General features: G+C 41.3%; 1 protein-coding gene across 1 annotated transcript; it reads right to left on the bottom strand.

The window, feature by feature from the left end:
• Window positions 1–17305: 17305 nt before the first annotated feature.
• On the bottom strand, window positions 17306–24212 carry LOC120644840. Its single transcript, XM_039921573.1, has 10 exons — window positions 23744–24212; window positions 23400–23655; window positions 23078–23300; window positions 21464–21587; window positions 19667–19831; window positions 19056–19116; window positions 18517–18959; window positions 18245–18407; window positions 17675–18117; window positions 17306–17565 (listed from the first exon to the last, which is right to left on the bottom strand). Exons 1-10 carry the CDS (start codon window positions 23882–23884, stop codon window positions 17434–17436), a joined length of 2151 nt encoding a protein of 716 aa, XP_039777507.1. The 5' UTR covers window positions 23885–24212; the 3' UTR covers window positions 17306–17433.
• Between the last annotated feature and the right edge of the window lie 1565 nt (window positions 24213–25777).

Here is a 25777-nt window from a genome sequence, read left to right as displayed (position 1 = left end):
GACCGGTCCAATTCAGATTGGTTGCAACAGTGGGTTGATCACTATCGGGCGCGTATGAATGATATGTGTGAGGCTATTGAGGATCTTGATGATATAGACAAACTGGGCTAAGGTTTTACGTCAGTTGATCCTTTTGAAAAGTTAGTTGATCCTTTTGAAAAGTTAGATCTTGGTGATGGTTCTATTTCTAGGTCGACTTTTGTAAATAAGAATTTATTGGTTGAATATAATGTCGATTTGATTAAGTTATTGAAAGAATGTATTGATTTCTTTGCATGGGAGTATTCTGAAATGCCTGGTTTGAGTCGTGACTTGGTTGAACATTGGTTACCAACTAAAACTAATTTTAGACCTTATAAACAATCTGCTAGACGATTTAATCTTGTTATGTATGACTGAATTAAAGAGAAAATTAATCGCTTATTAGAAATTGGATTTATTCGATCTTATCGTTATGTGGAGTGGATCTTTAATATTATGCCCGTTGAAAAAAAGGATTCGGGTAAGATTAGAGTAGGTATCAATTTTAGAGATCTTAACAAAGCTACTCCAAAAGATGAATATGCTATGGTTATAGCCGATATGTTAATCAATGAAGCGTCTGGACATTGTGTTATAAGTTTTCTTGATGGTAATGCGGGCTACAATCAAATATTCATAGTCGAAAAAGATATGTCTAAAACGGCCTTAGTTGTCCATATCTTGTTGGTTTGTTTGAGTGGGTTGTTATGACTTTTGGTTTAAAAAATGCTGGTGTAACTTATCAAAGAGCTATGAATTCACTGGCGGAAATCGATGCATCGGTGACGAACAGTATTTGTCACTGAAGGGTCCAAATTCGTCATTTAAAGAATTCTGTGATCAATTTGTGATGAATTTTAATTCGTCATAAATAGAGCATCGAGTTAGGTTTGCCTTGACGAAACGGCCGAAATGTCACAAAATTGTTTTTTCCAAGACAAAAGAAACTTTCGTCATGGAACCATTTTTGCTTCGTTGACGCGTTGCTGAAATGTCACAGGACGCCCGGATCCACGTGTACTCGTCCGTGCTGGCAGCGCCGTAGCTCGTCGTAGGACACGCTGGCGCTCCACGTGGCTTCGTCCAGGCTGGCAGGTAACGTGGCAGGCGGCACATGTCGCATAGAGGATAGCGACGTGGCAAGCTGGTAACAGTCCACGTGGCGATATGAGCAAAGGACATGTGTCAGTTTGTTTTCGGCCACGTGTCATCTTTTTTGTTTTTCCACATGTCCTTTCTCGATTCGCCCACGTGTCTTTCTCTCGGTGACCCACGTGTCATTTCCTTTTTTGTCCACGTGTCGTGCGCCTATTGGTCTACGTGTCGTGTGTCTATTGGTATACGTGTCACTTTCGAGTTGCTGCGCATGGCGTTTTATGGATGTTCCACGTGTCATTTTTCTAGAGTTACACATGTCGGTTCCCAGTTGTTCCACGCGTTGTTTTCATACAGTTGCACGTGGTGCTTTCGTCACAGAACTTCTAGCTAGGCTGGTTCTGGCTGGCACCAGCCTCCTTTTTGTCATTCCATTCGAGCCCAACCAACTATTTTAGCCTAGCCAGCCGAACGGACTACATTCCATCACAGAAGAAATGATGCGGTAGAAAATCACAGAAAGAGAACCACATAAGCTACAACCACATATAGTTCATCATACCACTACCGATAGTTTATCATCACAACACAACAGATAGTTCATCACACTACCAAAATAGTTCAGAACCCACAAGCACCGGAGGTAATGACAGAGGATTAGGGCTGAGAAGAGATACCAGCAATGTTCGCCTGCAAGATTCTCTGAAGGACGAGATCATTCTCTTCCTGTCGCTTCTTCATATTCTCATATAGCTGTTGAGTTTTCAGCAGCGCTTCCTTTGCTGCTTTACTCCTCTTCCTGAGCTCAACAAATTCTTCACTAGTAACAGCTTCTTTTTGCTTCTGCGCCGCAAGTTCTTCAATTAGCGCTTGTTCTGCAGCAGACGGAGTCTTCAAGGAGCGAGTGGATAAACCAACATTCTTGAAGAAAGTAGAGTTGGAGCTGTCAGGCGAGATGACCTTTGAAACCACCTCAGCACTACTCAATGGTGCCTGCCCATTATCAACAGCTTCTGTCCAGATAGTTTCCATTGACATCTACAAAATGCATAAATGAACTATTACTTTACTGATTGTAGTAAAAAAGTAGTGAACCAAAAATACTGGGAACAAAGGCAGATTTGACAGTTGCTACTAAATAGTATTAATATAGCACACCACCGAGTGAAAGGGGCAGCCATGAGCCATGCATGTTAAAACTATATGATGCAGCATGTACAGAGCGTTGCAAAAATAATGACAAAAACCTTACAGAAACAACTGATAGCCGCTACTTAATCATGAAATTCTAACTGCTACTAAAGAATTGAAATTGCAAATGTCAACAAAATTTGCCGAATCCTAGAAGAGCAAGGAACCATGCAAGGGAACTTACAACTGCTTCTCTAGCGGCATCACTCGTACCCTTCGTGCAGTTGGTATGGCAGATTTTGAATGCTTCCATAGCATCAAGTTCTTCATCAGATTTCCTAACTGGCTCCTGGGGCTTCTTCCTCTTGACTTCACTGCCTTCGGTATCATTCTTCTTGTTATTGGGCTGATGGATATATCAAAATGGTGGTCACACAAACAGCGAAACCATGATGATCAAGAAGGAATAACTGATAATAGGACTTGCTACATGACACAACCAAAGTGCAAGTGTGTGTACTCATTTCATTAAAGAAGCAAAATAATGAAAATGTTACATTACAAGAGTGTTGAGACATACATATTCATGCAACTGGGTAATGTAGCAGCAAGATCTTGTTGCTTGAGGCCACTCCACAATTTTGCTTGTTCTAGTTAGAGACTCCCTGCATGAGATAAATATGTCTTATCTCGTCTCCATCATGCGTAACATTTCAAAGAATAGCAAGAGAAATTAAATTACCCTATTGCGCATATTTGACCACTTATCAACAAGTTGAGACCACTGTGCATTAGTCATGTAGGGGACATGAGAGGTTGTGGGATCGCATTAGCAGGAAGGCCAACAAAGTATTTCTTCTTCAACCTATACCGTACCACCTCTACCTTATGGCTGACTTGAATACACTTACACAAGCATCTTTTGTTGGCATGTGGCTTGTGTTAATTGCTAATCTTCCCTGGTGATTAATTGACATCCGAGTTACACAAGGGCTATATAAGAGTTCAATGTAAAAGAGGGACTAGTAGATAGACACTCACAGATAGCTTTTCCACGAAGCCATCAAAATGTTCTGTATGTTGTTTATATTCTTTCCAATGGATCGAGATAGGAACTTGACCCCAAACAATATTTGAACTTTGGCATTATTAGCATCATCAAACAAGGAACTATCTTGTCTAGAAAACTAATAGTGACACGTACATTGGTTAATTAAGAGGACTCAGGTAACTAATACATATGATTACAACCCGCAATTTATTAGATCAGCAATCAAAGCTAGCCCATATCACTACTGCAAAAACAATTTTTAACGGCGGGTAAAAATATATTTTTAGGGGCAGATGCGGTACCCGCCTCTAGTTCTCGCAGCTAAAAATACCATTTTCAGGTGCGGGTAATGCACCTACCCCTAAAAATGATTTTTAGGGTGTGTCATGCCATGGCCCGTCTCTACAAATCCTTGTCCAGAAAATAAAAAAGGTTGAAAAAAATTGAAAACCGCAAAATAAAAAATAAAACAATTATGCTAGCCAACCAGCCACCACCACTAGCCCTAAAGTGTCATGGCCACTGTTTTTTTAATGAAACATACACACTTGCATCACCCCGCCTACGTCCAGACTCGCGCGGACCTTCCTTACCACTATACTACACAAGCACTTCTGACTCTATGAGGTATGCTATCCTTTTATATTAACTCAAAAATTAATTTGTAGGGATGGGTGACGCCCCTACAAACGTATTTTTAGGGGTGGGTGACGCCATCATCTGCCCCTAAAAATATTTTTTCTATTTTATCAGAAAATTTGTTTAACTGTTTACATATAGCAAAACAAATTAAAAAATATGAAAGTTCTACACTATGATTATTGTAAACTATAGAAACAAAAAAATATGTCAAGTATATTTTATTGTATATAAAACTTAAGATTGTGGAAACCTCAAAGTATGACTTGAGTTATATGAGATACTATATAGTTATAGCTACTAGAGAACTAATAATAATTTTTTGGACCAATAGATGACCTAAAATGAAAAGTTATCAACTACAAAATTTTAGATCTCATCATTCTCTACAATTTTGATATAAAATTTGACTTCATCCGAGATCATATGAAAAAGTTATGATTTTTTTTGTGTGAAACCATTTGTACGGGTGGGTCATGCCATTACCTGCCCCTAAAAATGCATTTGTAGAAACGGGTGAGGCCATGACCTGCCCCTACAAATGTCACTATTTTTAGGGGCGGTTCATGACGTCACCCGCCCCTAGAAATACTTTTTTTAGGGGCGGGTGACGTCATGAACCGCCCGTGAAAATAATGCTCATTTTTAGGGGCGGGTGCTTTTGTACGGGCGGATCGGATGCTATAGTAATCTCATTTCATTTGTAGCAACGGAAGAAATTTTGGTCTATTTCTAAAAAAAATCGAAGCGTTCCTACACATCATTTTTGTAGTAGCGTATTATATCCCGGTGATCCTAGAAGCAGTTCAAATGTCTCTTCAAAGACTTGATTATTGGTGTAGTAGTCTCCATCTAATTTGATGATATAAGACCACTTGGCCCTTGATAGCATTTGCACAACTTGGTCATCACTGTAATATAAAATGGCGTGTCGGCAATTTCCGTTGGCTGTTGTGTCTAGTAGCTGGTATATATAATGCAATGCCAGTTGGCCGGCTGCTAGCAGCTAGTAGGTTCATTGTCTACATGAGTATGCGTCGTGTTCTCAGGTTGGAGACAAAAATCACATGCGTAGTATCGAGTATTGGCGCCGTGGTTTGACCGGTATTCTAAGGTTTTGTTCGGATTGTCGACATGCAGCTCGAGTCTTTTAAATTGGAGGCACGTAACTACTAGTCACATGCGTCGTATCAAGTAATGATACATGCATAATTAGTTTAACTGTTTACGTATAGCAAAACAAATTAAAAAATATGAAAGTTCTACACTATGATTATTGTAAACTATAGAAACAAAAAAATATGTCAAATATATTTTATTGTATATAAAGGTTAAGATTGTGGAACCTCAAAGTATGACATGAGTTATATGAGATACTATATAGTTATAGCTACTAGAGAGCTAATAATAATTTTTTGGACCAATAGATGACCTAAAATGAAAAGTTATCAACTACAAAATTTTAGATCTCATCATTCTCTACAATTTTGATATAAAATTTGACTTCATCCGAGATCATATGAAAAAGTTATGATTTTTTGTGTGAAACCATTTGTACGGGTGGGTCATGCCATTACCTGCCCCTAAAAATACATTTGTAGAAACGGGTGAGGCCATGACCTGCCCCTACAAATGTCACTATTTTTAGGGGCGGTTCATGACGTCACCCGCCCCTAGAAATACTTTTTTTAGGGGCGGGTGACGTCATGAACCGCCCGTGAAAATAATGCTCATTTTTAGGGGCGGGTGCTTTTGTAGGGGCGGATCGGATGCTATAGTAATCTCGTTTCATTTGTAGCAACGGAAGAAATTTTGGTCCGTTTCTAAAAAAAATCGAAGCGTTCCTACACATCATTTTTGTAGTAGCGTATTATATCCCGGTGATCCTAGAAGCAGTTCAAATGTCTCTTCAAAGACTTGATTATTGGTGTAGTAGTCTCCATCTAATTTGATGATATAAGACCACTTGGCCCTTGACAGCATTTGCACAACTTGGTCATCACTGTAATATAAAATGGCGTGTCAGCAATTTCGGTTGGCTGTTGTGTCTAGTGGCTAGTATATATAATGCAGTTCCAGTTGACCGGCTGCTAGCAGCTACTCCAACCATTCTAAATTATAAGTCATTTGATTTTTTTTACATCAAGTTGAATTACTCGTCTTATTCAGAAATATTTGTGCAAACATAGTCAAACTTAAGTCTTTTTTGAAAAACTTGTATTTATAAAGCAAGCAAAAAAGAAGTGATATTTAGTACAAATTTTTGAATAATGAGGCCTTGTTTAGTTCGCGAAATTTTTTGGATTTTGACACTATGGCACTCATTGTTATTTGATAATTAATGTCCAATTATAGATTAATTAGGCTTAAAAGATTCATCTTATGCTTATCAGTTAGATTATATTTTGTTATTTTTTCAACTACATTTAATGCTTCATGTATGTGTACAAAGATTCGATGTGACGGGTACTATAGAAATTTTTTTTGGAACTAAACGTGACCTGAGTTGTCAAACTTGAGGTAAAAAAAAAATAAACGATCCATAATTTAGAACCGAGGGAGCAGTATGTTCATTGACTACATGAGTATGCGTCGGGTTCTCAGATTGGAGACAAAAATCACATGCGTAGCTGTCAGTCAATAGTGAGACGTAGTCCATGTAGTCCATTTGTTAATTCAGAGGACTCAGGTACCTAACTAGTAATACATATGATTCCAGCTGTACCCACAATGCCAGATGATCCCAGAAGCAGTTCAAATGTCTCTTCAAAGACTTGATTATTGGTGCAGTAGTCTCCATCTAATTTGAAGATGTAAGATCAGTTGGCCCTTAGCTTGATAGCATTTGCGCAACTTGGTCATCACTGTAATATAAAACGGCGTGCCAATACCATCAATCTTGATATCACCTTTGTTCACATGATCTCTAAGAAAATGATGGCGGATATCAATATGCTTGGTTCTTGAATGTTGAACCGGATTAGAGGCAATCTTCACGGCACTTTCATTATCACACAACAAGAGAATTTCATCAAATTTCACACCATAATCTAGAAGAGTTTGCTTCATCCATAACAATTGTGCACAACAACTTCTGGCCGAGATATATTCCGCTTCGGCGGTTGAAAGAGCCACGGAATTTTGCTTCTTTGATGACCATGATACAAGAGATCTTCCAAGAAATTGACAACCACCGGAGGTGCTTTTCCTATCAACCTTGCACCCCGCATAATCCGAATCCGAGAATCCAACCAAATCAAAATGAGCACCCTTGGGAATACCACAAACCAATATTAGGAGAATATTTCAAGTATCTCAAGATCCTTTTGACGGCGGTCAAATGACATTCTCTAGGTGCGGCTTGAAATCGTGCACACATGCAAACACTAAACATGAGATCGGGCCTAGATGCGGTCAAATAAAGCAAACTACCAATCATAGAACGGTAAAGCTTTTGGTCAACCGGGTTACCTCCCTCATCTAGGTCGAGATGCCCATTTGTGGCCATAGGAGTCTTGATTGGTTTTGCATCTTCCATACCAAATTTCTTCAAGATATCCTTCACATATTTTGATTGACACAAAAAGGTGCCTTCCTTGAGTTGCTTGATTTGAAGTCCAAGAAAGAAACTCAATTCACCAATCATGGACATCTCAAATTCCCTAGACATCATTTCACCAAATTCCTCACAAAAGCTTGGGTTAGTTGAACCAAAGATAATATCATCAACATAAATTTGATAAACAAACAAATCTTTACCAATATCTTTAGTGAACAAAGTAGTATCAACCTTACCAATTTTGAAGCCCTTAGAAATAAGAAAATCCCTCAATCTTTTATACCAAGCTCGTGGAGCTTGCTTAAGACCATAAAGAGCTTTAGAGAGCTTGTATACATGATTTGACTTCTTGGGATCTTCAAAACCGGGAGGTTGCTCAACAAAAACAAGTTCACTAATCTTGCCATTCAAGAAAGCACTTTTCACATCCATTTGAAAAAGTTTAATGTTGTGAGAGCAAGCATAAACTAATAAAATTCTAATAGCTTCTAACCTAGCAACGGGAGCAAAAGTTTCACCGAAATCCAAACCTTCGACTTGAGTGAAGCCTTGAGCTACCAATCTTGCCTTGTTTCTCACAACCATTCCATCTTCATTTTGCTTGTTTCTAAAAACCCATTTTGTGCCAATAACATTATAATTCTTGGGCCTCTCTACTAAATCCCAAACTTGATTCCGGGTGAAATTATTTAATTCTTCATGCATAGCATTCACCCAATCCGGATCTCTCAATGCTTCATCTACACGGTTAGGTTCAAGAAAAGATACAAAAGAATAATGTTCACAAAATGAAGCAATGCGAGATCGAGTTTGGACACCCTTACTAATATCACCCATGATTTGATCCACCGGATGATCCTTTGCAAGAACATGATGAATTCTTTGAGGAACAATGGGTTCTTGAGTTGATGAAGAAGGTGCACTAGATGAACCAACTTGATCTTGTACTTGAGAATCATCATTACTAGAATCTTGTACAATTAGTTGTGCTTGATCATTTGAGATAGAAGTTGAAGGATTTACTCTAATAGAGATAGAAGGACCATCTTCATCTTCATCTTCTTCTCTTGGTCTAATATCACCAATTGACATATTTTTCATTGCATTTCTCAAACCATCACTTCTCACATCATCAAGATTTTCTTGTTCATTGTGAGACCCATTGGTTTCATCAAACTCAACATCATATGCTTCTTCAACAATGCCATGTGTTTTGTTGTAGACCCGATAAGCCTTGCTATTAGATGAATATCCAAGAAGAAAACCCTCATCACATTTGCTTTGAAACTTTGATAACCGAGTTCCCTTCTTGAGAATATAGCATTTGCAACCAAACACTCTAAAATATGATATATTTGGCTTCCTTCCAATGAGCAACTCATATGGGGTCTTGTTATGAAATCTATGGCAATACAATCTATTAGAGGCATGACAAGCCGTGTTGATTGCTTCGGCCCAAAAGCTATCAGAAACATTATATTCGGAGAGCATTGATCTTGCCATATCAATCAAGGTTCTATTTTTCCTCTCAACAAGACCATTTTGTTCCGGAGTGTACTTGGTTGAGAATTCATGCTTGATTCCTTTCTCTTCACACCATTCCTCAACTCTTGTGTTTCTAAACTCACTTCCATTGTCACTCCTCACTTTCTTCACCTTGAGCTCAAATTCATTTTCGGCCCTTATAAAGAATTTCTTGAATGTGTCATATGTATCGGCCTTGTCATGAAGAAAGAAAACCCATGTATACCTTGAGTAATCATCCACTACCACAAGACAATAGCAATTTCCACCAATACTTCGATATGTTGTAGGACCAAATAAATCCATATGCAATAATTCCAATGGTCTCTCGGTTGACATGACACTCTTAGTGGGATGAGTATTTGCAACTTGCTTTCCGGCTTGACATGCACTACAAAGCTTATCTTTATCAAACTTCACATTCTTCAAGCCAACTACTAAATCATGCTTCAAAAGTCGGTTGAGATGCTTCATGCCAACATGACCAAGCCTTCTATGCCATAACCAACCCAAAGATGATTGAGTGAACAAGCAAGTGGACAAATTTGCCTCTTTAGTAGCAAAATCCACAAGATATACATCCTCATGTCTAAATCCCGTAAAGATGTGATCTTTTCCATCCAAGCTAGTCACCACAACATCATCTTTAGTGAAACTACACTTATATCCAAAATCACAAAGTTAAGTGACCGCTAAGAGATTAAACTTGAGAGAATCAACCAACAAAACATTTGAAAGAGAATGATTGCTTGAGATAGGAATTGTACCAACTCCTTTGACTTTGCCCCGGCTATTGTCACCAAAGATGATGTCACTATAGCCACCCACATTCTCATCTAGAGAGGAAAACATCATTTGATCTCCGGTCATGTGTTGAGTGCATCCACTATCAAGCACCCAATGTCTTCCTCCGGACTTGTAATTCACCTACAAAGAGGAAGTAACTCTTTTAGGTACCCAAACTTTCTTGGGTCCTTGAATGTTAGTGACCACATTAGTGACCAAGACTTTTGGCACCCAAATGGTATTGTTTTTAGCACCATTTATAGGTATCCCAACAAATTTTGCACTAACATTGCCATTTGAATTTTTCATAAGCATGTAACTTGAATCAAAGGATATGACTTTCTTGTTGGTGCAATTCTTCTCAACATGGCCAACCTTCTTGCATTTTTCACAATATGGCTTGCCACTACTCTTCACAAAGGTAGTTTTAGTTTGCACAAAAGCCTTCTTCCCTTTCTTAGGAATATATCCAAACCCTTGCTTGTTCAAGGTGAACTTTTGGCTTGCCCAACAATGATTAAACTTTGCTCTACTATCATAGCATTTTCTCAAATCATTAGTCAAGCAAGTAACCTCTTTTTTTAACAAATTATTTTCCATAATGATAGATTCATTGCATGATGAGTTATCAATTTTGGTGCACAAAGAACAAGTAGAGCTAGAGCCACAAGATTTATCATCAATTAAATCACAACTAACACCAATGCTCAATGTTGTTTTTCTTTCATGACTAAGCAAGGTATTGTGAGCTTCCTCAAGCTTCTCATGAGTTTCTTTGAGATTCTCATGAGAAGTCTTTAGCTCCTCATAGGAATCTTGAAGAGAAGTAAACTTCAACTTCAAGTCCCTCAACTTAGCCTTTTCCTTTGTCATGAATTCATCGGCATCATTAAGCATTTCAACAAGATCATCATATGACAGTTCATCAAGTTCACCATCTTGTTATACCTTTGCACCACCCTTTGCCATAAGACAATGTGGTGTAGAGAAGAGTGATGGAGCCTCCTTGATGGCGATACCGGCAACTCTCTTGGATGGCTTGTCATTATCATCATCATCATCATCGGAGCTTGCATCGGAATCCCATTCAACAAAATATGCTTGGCCATTCTTTTTCTTCTTGATGAACTTCTTCTTCTTCTTTTCATCATTTTTCTTGTCCTTTTTCTTGTTTGGACAATTTACAATGATATGACCTACTTCACCACAATTGAAGCAAGTCTTGTCCACAAAAGAATTTTTTCTTGATGATTGACCTCTCTTGCCAAAGTTTTTCTTGCTCATCATTCTATTGAATCTCTTGACAAAGAGAGCCATCTCCTTATCCGATTCTTCTTCTTGGCACCCACTTTCTTCTTCATTTTTGCTATCTTGAGCTTTGAATGCCACACTTTTCTTTTTCACATCAATTTCTTCACCATGAGCTTCATCTTGAGATTTCTTGAACATGTCATGGGTGAGAATTTCTCCCAATATTTGTGTGGGAGTTGCGGTCTTCACATTTGACCTTACAAGTAAGGTCACAATTGTGTCATATCTTTTGCGGAAGACATCTAAGAAACTTGTGGTTGAAATCCCCATCCAGTACCTCAAATCCAAGTCCCTTGAGGTCATTCACAATGTCATTTAGCCGATTGAACATCTCGGCTATACTCTCATCCTTCTTCATGGTGAATTCACTAAAATTCCCTTTGAGCAAATATAACTTGGCCTCCTTCACAGTTGATGTGCCATCATGAATTTCCATGAGCTTCTTCCATATGTCATTTGCATTTGTGTGGCTCTTGACTCTATTAAATTCATTCACATCAAGAGCACTAAAGAGCACATTAACCCCTTGATCATTTAGTGTCTCATTTTCCTCATCTAGGGGTGTCAAACTCTTTGGGTCCAAAATGACATATCCATCACTTACTACTCTCCATAACTTTCTACTCATGGCTTTGAGATGAGCCGACATTCTAGTCTTCCAATAATCATAATTGTTCCCATCAAAGAATGGTGGCTTCCCAACATGAATCCCATGATCACTAGTCATTGTTCTACTCCAAGATGGTTAAATCCGCAATTAATGGAGTACTTAGCTCTGGTACCACTTGTAGGATCAAGAACACCGACTAGAGGGGGGGTGAATAGGCGGTTTAAAAACTAAAGCCAACAACACTAGAGAAATTTAATTAGAAACAAAGGAAAAGCCCTATGTCATGCTATTACTATCTCTAGATGGATTTGTAACCTAAGGTGACAAGAGACAAGTCAAGCTCTAGTAAAGTAAATTGCTCAAAGTAAAAGCAAGTATTAAAGTGAGCAAGAGAACTAACCAAGCTTGACACAAGAAATTATCCCGTGGTGTCGATGACTTGCCGGTCACCCCTAATCCACGTTGAGGTGGATTCCAAGAATCAACCGCTCCTCTATCAAGAACCTCTTGATCTTGAGCCGGCTTGAATCAAAAAACCGCTCCACACCTCGATTCCACTAGAGTTGCTCTTCACCACTCCGGTGAGGTGAGCACAAAACCTCTCACAACCGAAATCGGGGCTCCTCAACAATCTCCTTGGAGGTGCTCCACGAAATCCTCTTCTCCAAGCCGTCTAGGGAGCGGCAACTCCCAAGAGTAACAAGTTGATGACGCTTGCTTGAAGTTTCCCTAATGCCACAAAGCTCAAACTCTTGATGCAATGCACTAGGAAGCTCTCACACTCTCAAGAATGCAATCTCTAAGCAAGTGTGTGTGAGAGAGGGATGCCTTAGCTCTAATGTGTCAAGAATGCTGTCCAAATGGTCAAGAGAGACTCCAAATGGCCGGGCATTGGGTATATATAGACATCCCTCAAAAAACTAGCCGTTACACTCTTTTCTGCGAAGTCGCGGACCGTCCACGTTTCAAAAACCGGACTGTCCGCCGTTATAAACCAGTGAGTCAGAGTGCAATAAATGCATGTCAGAACTAGCCGTTAAGCTCTGGCGGACCGTCCGCGCCCCAGTGGCGGACCGTCCGCAGTTAAGAATTCCAACCCACCAGAGACTAACATCGTCTCTGGAACAATTTTGAGATTAGCCTCCGGACCGTCCGCGCCCCAGGAGCGGACCGTCCGCTGTTTAACTTTTGAGCCCAAACCAGAGAAACATCCTCTCTGGTACAAACCTGAGATTAGCCGGCGGACCGTCCGCGCCCCATGGGCGGACTTTCCGCCGTTCAACTTTGAAGCTAACACCAGACAGACACCCTTTCTAGTACACATTTGAAAAACAGTGGCGGACCGTCCGCCCACCTGGGCCGGACCGTCCGCGAGCCCACCAGAGACTCTGCAAGCTCTCTGGAATGGTCCGCGGACTGTCCGCCCCTCTGGTGCGGACTGTCCGCCGTTACTCAGTCAGCTTTCAAACTAGTCTTTTTCAAATCTTTTCAAAACGCCGTTAGCCCTCATGCATGCAACTAGACATTTTGAGCAAAATGGCACTAAAGACCCGTCAAGCATGAGTACACAACCCCTCTTAATAGTACAGCTATCTATCCAACAAATCCGGTCACTTTTCATCCACTAAACGCCTTGTGACCGGTAAAATACAAAAGCCCTATTTTATACCTTTGCCATGAGCCCGAGCTTTGCTCATCATCTCCAAAACTCCATACGCTCACAATCAAATCTCTTTCATCCGTGGATCAACCTATACTCATTATCTCAACTGAAATCGTTAATCCACAAACCGTTGTCATTAATTACCAAAAGTCGAATTAGGGGCCTAGATGCTTTCACTCGGTGCCGCTGCCGATCCACCGCTCCGCCATTTCTTCAACACTGACAGCTACCACTAGAGCTCCGCATCGTGGTGAGAGTGCTCGCCGGTCCCTTTTCCCTTTCTCTCTCGACTCCTCTCGCGCGCAATCGGTCGTCGTCAGTCTGCCTCGCCGTCTCGCCGTCGAGCATGCCTTTCGCCACGTCTCCTCGCCGCCAGAACCCAGCCATCTTGATCCCCATCGCCCCCTTGCTCTCCCAAGCCCAAAACTGAGCCAAACCAAGGCCCGGACCGCCGTTTGGGAGAAGTCCGGCGAGCTTGCCGGCGTGCGCTGCCGCCCCCTCCGCCCGATCCGCTCTGAGCCATTCGATCAAGATCCAGCGGCCACGATCAGATTTGACTAGAGTCAACCCTCTAATGTTTTGCCAAAGACCCCCTCTGTTTTTGGGAAATCAACTCGTAGTTCATATTAGTTCAAAAATATTTACAAACCAGACCTTTTTCTTTTGTTTTAGCCCCTGCGCTTTTACAAAATTGAACCTGCTGTCCCGTAGCTACAGTTTTGCAGGCTAGCCCCTGAAGTTAAGGTTTAATCTTGTTTAGACCCTCTGTTTCTTCACCCAAAGTCCTTGTTCTTTCAAACTCTTACAAATAAGCCCCAAAGCCTTGTTTCTCCTATAGTTTCCACGTTTTAGCTCCGTTTCGATCCGTTCTTGCTGCGTTAGCTTTGTTTTAGCGTAAGCTATCGTGTTGCAGCGTTGTTATATCATAGTTCTTGTTTTAAAATTAAATATAAATTTAATTTGATTAATATTCTCTCATCTAGTCTTTCTAATTAAAAACTAATTAGATGTTCGCTCCAGTTTTCATAATTAATGTTAACTTGATTAATATCAACTCAAATGTGTTTATAATTTAATTAATTTGTTAGTTCAACAAGAATCATATAAAGTTGTGCGTTTAGATGTTGTCACAAGTTTCTTTTTAATTAATCATTTGATTAGTAAATTGCACATAGATAATCAAATAAAATTTGGACTAAGTTCTACTTCGCTTTTGTAAATAAAAGTTCAATATGTGTTAATCATAACTTAGGATATTTCTTTCAAATATCCTTAACATCTGTTTCCCAAATAAAATAGATAAATCTTATTGTTCTTTTGTTTTCTTTTATAATAATACAAATCTTCCAATAGTTGTATCTTTTCAACTGTAGTTCTGTTTTCAGCATTTCTTGCGCTCTCGTAACCATAGCAGCGAGCCCTATCCTTTAGTCCTATCTTTAGTATGCTCTTTTAAAGGCCTTCTTTTGTTTTGGCGTATTATTCTTAGATGCGCTTGTTGTTTGCTTTGTATGTTTGCTCCATGATTGCTTCGAGTAGAAGGATCGATGTTTGAAGTTGAAGATCAAGTTCTCCAAGTGAGAATGAGGTGAAGAGCAGTAAAAGTAGCTTCTCATTGAAGAAAGGCAAGTGACCCTAACCATACTTCTATCTATATTTATTTACAAGAGTATTATGATTTAATTGGAACATGGAGAACCACCCGAGAAAACCGTACAACAACAATACCATATGGCTCTGGTCTTGGCTAAGTAACTGGGTTTGAGAATTGATGGAGCGGGTGAAGGAAGCTTCGTCTTCTGAGGTACCGCAGAATTGGGGTGAAAGCGTACAACTTCTGCAGAGTGTAAAACTGATATATCAGCTGTGCTCACCATCAAGAGCGGTTTGGACCCTCACATGATTAATTTAACTTAAAGATGGACTTAATTCATATTCTGGTTATTTCTTATGGCCTTGCTGAGTACCAACCATAAGTGTACTCACCCGTGCTTACTGCTGCTCAGAAGGAGAAGTGTATAAAGTCTTTTGAAGATGATGCTGAGTTCTAGACGCACGCGACCCCCAATCGATTGCCTATGAAGTTTGAAGCCTTCGTTTTCATGATAAGCTGTATAACTCTGATAGTCTTATAATTGTTTTAATTCTCTTTTTTATGATACTGTTCCTGATTATTTACTTATAATGTCTCTATATATATGAAACTTGATTCTGGCATACATATAGTTATGCATTCGGTTTTGTTATTAAAACCGGGTGTGACAATGGGACTGTGTGCCAGATGTAACACCCCGGTATTAATTTTTAATCATGGGCCTTAGCTTGTCATTACCATTAATTAAGTATGCATAGTATACTTCGACCTTTTGCTAAGCTTTAGACCCGTTTTTCTCCCTAATCCAATACTCAAATCAACTTTTGTCCAATATTTATGTTGATAGCAATCTTGAACTAACTCGCGTGGTTGATGCTTGTGTTGGAAATTTACTACCCGACTGCTGTCTAGAGCCGAAATCCATGTGTACATTGCTCCCTGCAGAAATGTTGCTGACACTTGCTGGTGGCACCACTCATGTAACCGTTTTTCTTTTTTTTTTTTGCGCTAAGTTTTTACGCCCACATTTTTATTACTTCCTGGTCAGAGCCACGCAAGGGAACCGGAAGGGGTAGCCTTTTAGTTCCACTACACCTCCACGTAGACACATTTAAGTTTTAGTTTTGCCTTTCATTTTGTTTTAACGCGACACCTTTTTACTCCCTTTATACAACGTTACATAGTAAAGGAACTTCCGCGACAGAGAGTGACTCGTCCTTAGACCAATCAAATATTGTTATGACCGCGCGAGGCAGTCAAATGTACATTAAAACACATCCGTGATGCGAAATATGTGGCTCACTGATCAAGTCTGCATTAAATACCTGGGATGCCGGAGTTTACTACCCGCGTCGCGGAGTAAATTTAGCTGGCCGGAGGTCTGGCGGCGCCCCAGCCTGCGTACTGTTGTTCAGCTCACCGCGGTCTGAATAGACCAGCCCTATATATATTGTCTATTCTAATTGTAGTGTGTTGAATAATATTTAAAACATCAGCAACACCGGGGCAGCGGCACGGTGGTGCCCATCTGTGAAGCCGGCTAACCCTGCTCTTATAAAGAATGAAAACCCGGGTAAATGCGCATGCGTGGTCACAAGGATTCAAAATCTAAGATCTCCAGTCTCGTGCATAGCTTTCTTATCATCCCATCTAAGTGTCACATGTGATTGGATGTGAGATGCTTCATCCCATCTAAGCGTCACATGTGATTGGATGTGAGATGCTTTTTTTTAAGTAATATGTGGAGTACTATTTAGTACCAGACCAAAACATCACCTGTCTTGGTCCGGTACTAAAATGATTCCAGGGGCCTTCAAATTCGGATCCGGTACTAAAATGACTCTACACTACCTTTAGTGCCGGACCAAATTATGACCGGTACGAACATGTAGGGAAGAAAGGTGAGTCTGCCCTCCCTTGAGGATGACTTTGATGGTGTACTTTAAGGTGCGCTGGATTCTTATTTAGCTCGCTGCGAGCTGAATAGACCAACCCTACACACACAGTACACACACAATAGAAACGACAAGTAGTAGCTAATAGATTCATAAATTTAAATGATTTATTATTGGGTACTAACACTCGGTTATATATTATTAGATTTGCAATTAAAGGTACATGAACAGTGATGATATATGGAAATGGAGTCCGTGCGTGCATATACTCCCTCCAATATAGGAAATAGATGACGTTTAGAACAGCGACACGGTCTTCAAAGCATAACTTTGACTGCTTATTTTTATAAAAATATTTGTTGAAAATTGATATATGTATATTGTTATGAAAATATTTTTTAAGACAAACTTATTCGTATAATTTTCACTTTTCAAACTCAATAACTTAAAATTTATTTATAATTTATATTCCCAATGTTTGACTCAAACTTTGTCCAAAACTTTGACTCAAATTTATAGGAAATGACCCAAGCAATGCAAGCTGTCAAACAAATTCAGTCCCTCATGGCGCCTCTGAGGAGGCCGTCCAATAGTTTCTTGAAGGGCGCCGACAGCTGTGGTATCTCCGGAATGGGAACGGGATTGAATGTCCCACCCGGTGAATTTGCGGCAATGGCTTGGAGACCCTAGCATATTAGGTTCAATAATGATTTAATTAATAAGCCATGCATAATTATATATTTTGACTGGATCGGAGTAGCTTAATATAACGGATATAGAGATACAGATACATACATGGTTATATGCGTCGCCGCCAAGAGTGAATGTGTGCACAGGCACTTTGGAGATGAAGCTCTCAGTTCCGTCAAAGAAGTCTCCCGTGTTTATCAAACCATCAGAGAAGAACAAGATGATGCCGTTTTGGTACGACCCACGGTTGCCAATCATTTTATGCGCTTCAACGAGACCGGATGCCATATATTTCGTGCACGTCATCCTGCGTCTTGCAAACGATTTGTATCCGGTTGCCTTAGTTTCTGCTGAGTCAACTGGTTTCATGTCGCATGTGTACGTGTTAGGGGTCGACATGACGTAGATGTAACCGAGGCAGCTGTCAGCATACTGGGTAAGCTTCTCTTGCACCAACCAAAACACCCCGCCATCAACCGTGTACCAGGCTGGGGTAGAGTTTGTGCAGTCAAAGGCGTACACAATCACCACGTCCAATGGCCCCCGTGCTGAAAATCGATCAGTGTGGAAAATCGCATTAATATGTATGTATGTATGTATGTATATGTTCTTGATGCATGACGACTAGCACTGAACAGTGACCAAAACTTGAAAGATTTTATTATGTGCAAACACCTGATGAACTGGGTTTAGGAGGCTTTGCGTCGTCGACCATCGTGGTGCCGCCAAGGATGCTATCAAGTAGCCTTGAGAAAGTTGGTGACAGATTCGGTCTGTCTGGCACAGGGGCCGTGTGAAACTTCCCTCCCGGCGAATTTGCAGCAATTTCAAGGAGACACTAGCATATATACATCAAAATTATATATTGATAAGCCATCAATAATCATGCTTTTTACTGAATTGTTTTATATATATTCTCGATCAGTATATATACAATAAATACGCACCTGGTTATTTGCATCCCCACCGAGAGTAAACGTGTGCACAGGCACTTTGGAGGTGAAATTCTCAGTTCCATCAAAGAAGTCTCCCTTGTTTATCAGCCCATCCGAGAAGAATAAGATGATGCCGTTTTGGTACGAACCCCGGTAGCCAATCATTTTATGCGCCTCGGCAAGGCCGGAAGCCATGTCTTTCTTGCAGGTCGTCCTGTTCCTGGCGAAGCTCGTGTAGCCAGTTGCCTTTGTCTCACCTGAGTCAACTGGTTTCATGTCACACGTGTATGTGTTACTGGTCAGCATGACGTAGATGTAACCAAGGCAGCTGTCGACAAAGTGGGTGAGCTTCTCTTGCACCATCCAAAAGACTCCATCATCCACAGTGTACCAGGCCGAGGTCGAGTCGGAGCAGTCAAATGCGTACACAATGACTACATCTAGTGGCCCCCTCTCTGAGACAAAAGTCGTCCATCGTTAATCATTTTGTATTGTATTGGTGTCCTCAGATATGTACCTGCTGCTGGACTGGAACTAGGTAACTACTTTACCTGGAACATGGAGGGAGCTTAACTTTCCACTCGAGGAGTTTAAAGCTATGGCATCGAGACCCTGTTACACATACACACAAGAAATACAAGATCGATATAGGCGATATTTATGACAACTTTAATCCATACTCCACGAAACATATAGAGCCATGTGTGTTGATATAATTACATATCTAAGCAATTTATTTTCATATATCATGGAGTGCAGTGGTTCATTTGCAGAAAATTAATTTTGTACGTTTCTGCCTATACAACAGGGAGAAAAATGCATGCAACACAATCCATCCGCCATTAACAAACTTTAATAATAGCAGGCCTGATATTGTTAATTTCACTACCATTGAACCTACCCTGATAGATGTTACATAATCCTCATGGAGATTGGAGAGTGAATCTTATTAGGTTACACAGCAGATATTTATTTATATTTAATTTTTTTAAAGTCATCATTTATTCTTATTAATATTTTTCAGAGGCAATATTTCTTTTCCAGATGACCAGCTGACCTCCAAAATTTACCAATGTCAGCCTCAGGACCGCTCTAGTTATTAACAGAATACCCGATAAAGATAGAAACATATATGTATGTAGATGTTAGCAAATATATATACCTGGCTCAACATTTGAGTTTCCATTTTATTCAGGTCTTCTACAATATCCTTTATCTTCGGTCTCCCCTTTCTTTGTGGATTCACACATCGCACTGCAATTTTTGTACATGTCTCCACTTGATATAAAAGTGCCATCCTAACCCTCTGCATCCAATATCTACTTACCTGCAAAGTCGATATGCAAAGGATTAGCAAACATTAATAATTATTTGCATGATTAAAACACCTGATCTGTAATCATTAAACTCATAGGTTTGCTGTGATGGCAAATAATTTGTTCATACTTTTTCAATACATTTTGCGGTCCCCAGGTTGTGAAAATGATGAAAACCATGAGATCCATTTACTGAATCTATGGTCGGAACCCTAATGAAGGAAAAAGTAGCAACTAATGATGGCCAAGCTTTGTGCTGTTGTACATCCAAGATCAAAGGGGAGTAAATGATATCAGCAGAGGTGTCTGGTTATTTAGGGTGAATTTTGCACCCTGAATAAATAGGTTCAGCGTGTTTGTATATTATTTTTAACATTTTTAATCCGAAAAGTGAGTATATTTCCAATTCATCAGTCTACTGGTCCTGATTAGAAGAGATGCACTCTTTTTTTTTGCCTTATTCGTTCTGGTCAAACTTACAGCTGATGAAATAAACTAACATAACACCATGATTCTGATGATCAAATTTTGAGCAACTCTGCAGCATTTGTGGGACTAAAGATGCTTGCATCACGCAAAACTTTGGCACAATGCGACAAATATAATGGTAGGATAAGTGATGCTTAATATCTTACTCTCAAAAAACATTTCTCCTTAATTAGGACTTAATATTTGTCTTACAAAACATGTCATTATAGCTTTTGGATAGCTGCTAGTAGTGTCATCAGTATTAAATCCATCCCTCTTATACTGTCGCCACATCTACTCCTAAAAACCCATTCGGTTAGGCATAGCGTGGGTAAGGAATCTTTAGCTGGGGAAGGTTGCATTGTTCCCCCTGAGCAGGCTGTCTCCAACAGCGCATGCAAACCGTGACCCAAAAGCAAAATGCATCGTGCACAGTGTTTTGCCTACCAAAAAACCACTCCAACGGAAGACGCAAACACGGTGCCCATTTTGCCTACTGCACAAGACGGGACACTTATTTGCGTCCCTCTCTCTCCATGACCGTGGCGGCGCGGCGAGGGGCGGCTAGAGCGGCGGGTCCGCGGCGGAGCAGCGAGGAGCGGGTCCGAGGCAGCGCGGCTAGGGCGGCGGGTCCGCGGTGGTGCGGCGGGGAGCGGCCTGGGTGGCCGGTCCATGGCGGCGCGCGGGGAGCGGCAGGGGCGGCGGCACGGCGAGGAGCAGCCAAGGAGGAAGAGCGCGCGGCGGCACGGCCAGCCGGAGGTGAGGCACGTGGCGGCCGGACATTGGCGACGGCGGGCGGATCGGCAATGGAGGCGGGGTGCCACGGCGGTGGTCCAGTGGACGGGGGAGGAGATTTGCGTTCTCTGATTTGCCATCCCCTGTTGGAGAATGGTAAATTTTGGGTGGGGATCCTTTCTCTGTGCATGACCCAAACCAGAGAATATGTGTTCTATTTGGGTTCTCATTGTTGGAGACAGTCTAATTACCTTGGCAAACAAAATGGAATCACTTTAACAATTAGGGGTTGATAAATTTCCGACAGCATTAATCTATCTTAAACTACGTAGAGTGATATGTTTTTTTTTGGAGGGAACGAGTACTGCTTTACTGTATGCAAAGGCAAAATCTTGGCACGGTTTTAGAACAAATGTCAAGGTGGCATAAATGATGCTTACATTTTCTACATTTGGCTTTTCTCTCGATCCAGTGATAATCTCAGTGATAATAACACCAAGACTGTATATGTCATACTCGTATGATTCCACACCACCACTTCTGAATTCTGGAGCGATGTACCATCTGCATAAAAGTACGATGCATAGTTATAAGATTTTTTGCACATCGGAGTGAAGGAAGTTTCGTAAAGGTCAGATAAAACAATAAAAGTAAATTGCACCCCAGATCTCCAAACTTGTTCTGAAGTTTTATCTAGATCTCTAAACTCTCAAATCATTCATCTAGGTCTCTAAACCGTGTTAAAGTGACCCATCCGAGGTCCCAAACGTGCCACACAAGCAACCAAAGCTGACGTGGCATGCCATGTGGTGCCATATATGCTGGAAACATTTGCCAAAACCCCCTGCATGATCTATCTTCTCCTATTTGCTTCTTTCTCCCTCAGTCTCCAATCTCTCTCTCCTAGCTCGGGCCGAGCCGAGCTCCCTCCGCTGCTCGTGCCGCACAGGCCGCTACTGCACAGATCGTGCTGGCCGCCTCCGCGCCAGTCGTCGAAGACGCCATCGCGTTGAGCCTGCGGCCGCCGCGTCGTGCCTGCGGCCGCCATGCCGACCGTCCTGGATGCCGCCGTGCCCGCGGCCACCGCGTCGGCCATCTAGGGTGCCGCCATGCCGGCCGTCCAGGGCACTGCCGCACCATGCTCACGACCGCCTCGCTAGCGGTCCTGGACGGCGCCGTGCCCATGGCTACTGCGCCAGCCGTCCAGGGCACCGCCGCGCCGTGCCCACGGCTCCATCAGCTCCACTGTGGAACCCGTGAGGGAGATCTGGCGAGGAAAGGCACAGATCGGAGGAGAGGGAAAGGGAGATGAGGACAACTCACACGGCACCCTGGTTGTAGAGGTTGAGGGTGACGGCGAGGCGCACGACGCCGGGTCCGGGGCTGGAGAGGGCGACCTTCTTGTGTGCCAGCACGAACGGTGCATCCCCTATGGCAGCGGTGGCAGTGGCGGTGAGCGAGCCAAGGATGACGAGGAGAGATCGATGCGACACCACCATGAGAATGGCGCATCCCCTACAACGGTGCCTTGGACAGCCGGCGTGGTGGCCACGGGCACGGCAGCATCCAGGACGGCCAGCGTGGCGGCCGCGGTGACAACGCGGCGGCGATCTGGACGTCCGGCGTGGCGGCCGCGGGCCCAGCGCGGTGGTGCCCACGACAACAGGTGCGGCGATGGCCAGCACGACCTGCGCAGCGGCGGCTTGTGCGGCACAGGCGGCAAAGGGAGCTCGGCTCGGCCCGAGCTTGGACAGAGAGATTGGAGATTGAGGGAGAAAGGAGCAAATCCGAGAAGATAAGACTATGCAGGGAGGGGGTGGGTTTGCAAATATTTGACAGCGTGGCACCACGTGGCATGCCACGCCGTGGCATGCCACGCCGGCTTTGGTTGCTTGTGTGGCTTGTTAGGGACCTCTGGATGGATCACTTAACACGGTTTAGGGACCCAAATGGACGATTTGAGAGTTTAGGGACCTAGGAGAAACTTCGGGACAAGTTTAGGGATATGGGGTGCAATTTACTCAAACAATAAGGTCACTGGGTGCATAGCTTACTCAGATGCAGTATTGCTTTTAGTTATAACTTTCGATGCTCCATCTTCAAGGGTTTTTGATAAACCAAAATCCGCAATTTTTGGTTTGTAGTGTTCATCTAACAATATATTTTCAGGCTTAAGATCCCTATGAACTATTTGGCTGCTGTGAAGATAATACAAACCTTCACAAACTCCTTTAATTATTTTATACCGTGTAGGCCATTCAAGGCCTGAATCATCACCTGCATACACAATTATAAAGTAAAATAATAAGAAGTGCAAAGAAAGAAAATGATGAAACAAGTGAGGAATTTTACTCATCTCAGGGACGGTAGTCATACCGTTAATATGCTTTCTTAGGTTGCCATTACTTGCAAACTCAAAACAGAGCATGGTGTCTAATACACGGGCTCCAGTTAGCTTCCCTTCATGTTCTATAAAGATCATGTGTGTATTGGAACAATAGCCTAGAAACCGTATTATATTTTCGTGCTTAACTCTCAACATGTTTTTAACCTCCCGATCAAATTCCTCCTCTTGGGTTGCAGGCATGCTCGAGGATTTTTTGACAGCCACAATACCATTTCGAAGATATCCCTGTTTAATTAATTTATCTTGTTAGCACGTTCTTGAGTTTTTGTATCAAATTTTGACTTGAACTGAGAAAATGAGTTGCATTAGTTACCTTGTAAACCACTCCAAAACCACCATGACCAATTACTCGCCTGTTAGAAAATTTTGCTGTAATATCAACTAGAATATGCAACGGCACACATGTCGGCTCCTCCTTCCCGTCAAGTATAAGCTCCAGGATATTATGCTCCATATATATATAAATATATATATATATATATATATATCCGGCCGCTGTTACAGGTTTCGTGGGTAATAGTTTCTATATTCTTGGTTTCTGATTCCCTGTATTAATGCTGCTGTAACAAACATTAAAGAGTAAAGCTGCAATTTCTATTTGGCTGTTCCACCAAATCTTGTTTTCATGAAAAGTACACGTTACATTTTCCAAGCCCAAATAAGTATTTAATAAGGGCGATTGAATTGATACTTGGCTACTCGCTAATAAAGCATTATTACTCTATTTAAAAGAATTATGGACGGAATAATGGAAGCCCATGCGTTTGGCACCGCACCGATGCATCCACAGTACATATCCTAAAGCTCCAAGAATCGGAGCGATTCCTGGCCCATGTGGGACCCACGCACTGTTCATGCGGGTCCCACATCCTATTCAGGTGGGACCCACGTACTATTCAGATGGGCCCACGTGGGGCCCACGGTTCTATTAAGTGAGTCCTTTTATCTTAAAAAATTATCTTCCTTCCATTATTTGATAATTCAAAATATATTTAACTACATTCTACATATAAAAATAATAACTAAACTTTGTAAACTACATTTACATATGGTAGTTCTACTACTTTTTGAGTTTCGGTTTCCCTCCGTAAACTCACAAAATATAATTGAACTGTTCGTTCATTTCTAGTCGTACTTTTTTTTCTACTAAAGTAATTAAACTATACCTACTGACACAAAAAATAACGAATTCCTAAAGAAAAATTATCTCTACCTCTATAATAGAATGCTTGAGATTGGCGCGCTCTCATACTCTAAACTACTATGCCGCTTTACTGTAATTTTTAGATTTAACTCCATACATCAATACGATATTGCTTCGAACATAGTAGCAGATAATATCTTTCCATTAATATTTTAGGTCAATGTTTTTGGTATAGGCGCGCGTAGCGCACCAACCTGACTAGTTATGTTGATCTGTTAGCCATTTAGCAACATGGTGAATTCTTCGCGGCCATGGCTGGGACTTCGCACAATGGTTGTCTACTCCGTGAGTGGTCAGCTCTAACAAGCAGGAAGAAAGAGCTCACTACTCAATGATGTTCCCAATTTTTTGTAATTATTGTCCAATTTTATGTAACTGTGAATCTTCAAGCTCCAAGAATCGGAGCGATTCCGTGAGTCGTGGCCCACGTGGGGACCCACACACTGTTCATGCGGGTCCCACATCCTATTTAGGTGGGACCCATGTACTATTCAGGCGGGGTCCACGTGGGACCCACATACTATTTCAGGTGGGGCCCACGCGGAGCCAACAGTTCTATTGAGTCCCTTTATCTTAAAAAAATTATCTTCCTCCATTATTTGATAATACAAAATATATTTAACTACATTCTATATATAAAAATAATAACTAAACTTTGTATACTATATTTACATGTGGTAGTTCTACTACTTTTTGAGTCTCAGTTTCCCTCTGTAAACTCACAAAATATAATTGAACTGTTCATTCATTTCTAATCTTACTTTTTTTCCACTAAAGTAATTAAACTATACTTGCTGACACAAAAAATAACAAATTTCTAAGGAAAAATTATCTCTACCTCTATAATAGAATGCTTGAGATTGATGCGCTCTCATACTCTAAACTATTATGCCGCTTTACTGTAATTTTTAGATTTAACTCCATACATCGATACGATATTGCTTTGAACATAGTAGCAGATAATATCTTTCCATTAATATTTTAGGTCAATGTTTTTGGTATAGGCACGCATAGCGCGCCAACCTGACTAGTTATGTTGATCTGCTAGCCATTTAGCAACATGGTGAATTCTTCGCGGCCATGGCTGGGACTTCGCACAATGGTTGTCTACTCCGTGAGTGGTCAGCTCTAACAAGCAGGAAG

Source organism: Panicum virgatum, chromosome 8K, assembly GCF_016808335.1.
Source record: "Panicum virgatum strain AP13 chromosome 8K, P.virgatum_v5, whole genome shotgun sequence".
In the NCBI taxonomy this organism is placed as follows: Eukaryota; Viridiplantae; Streptophyta; class Magnoliopsida; order Poales; family Poaceae; genus Panicum; species Panicum virgatum.
This window is presented reverse-complemented; position numbering and strand designations above follow the sequence as displayed.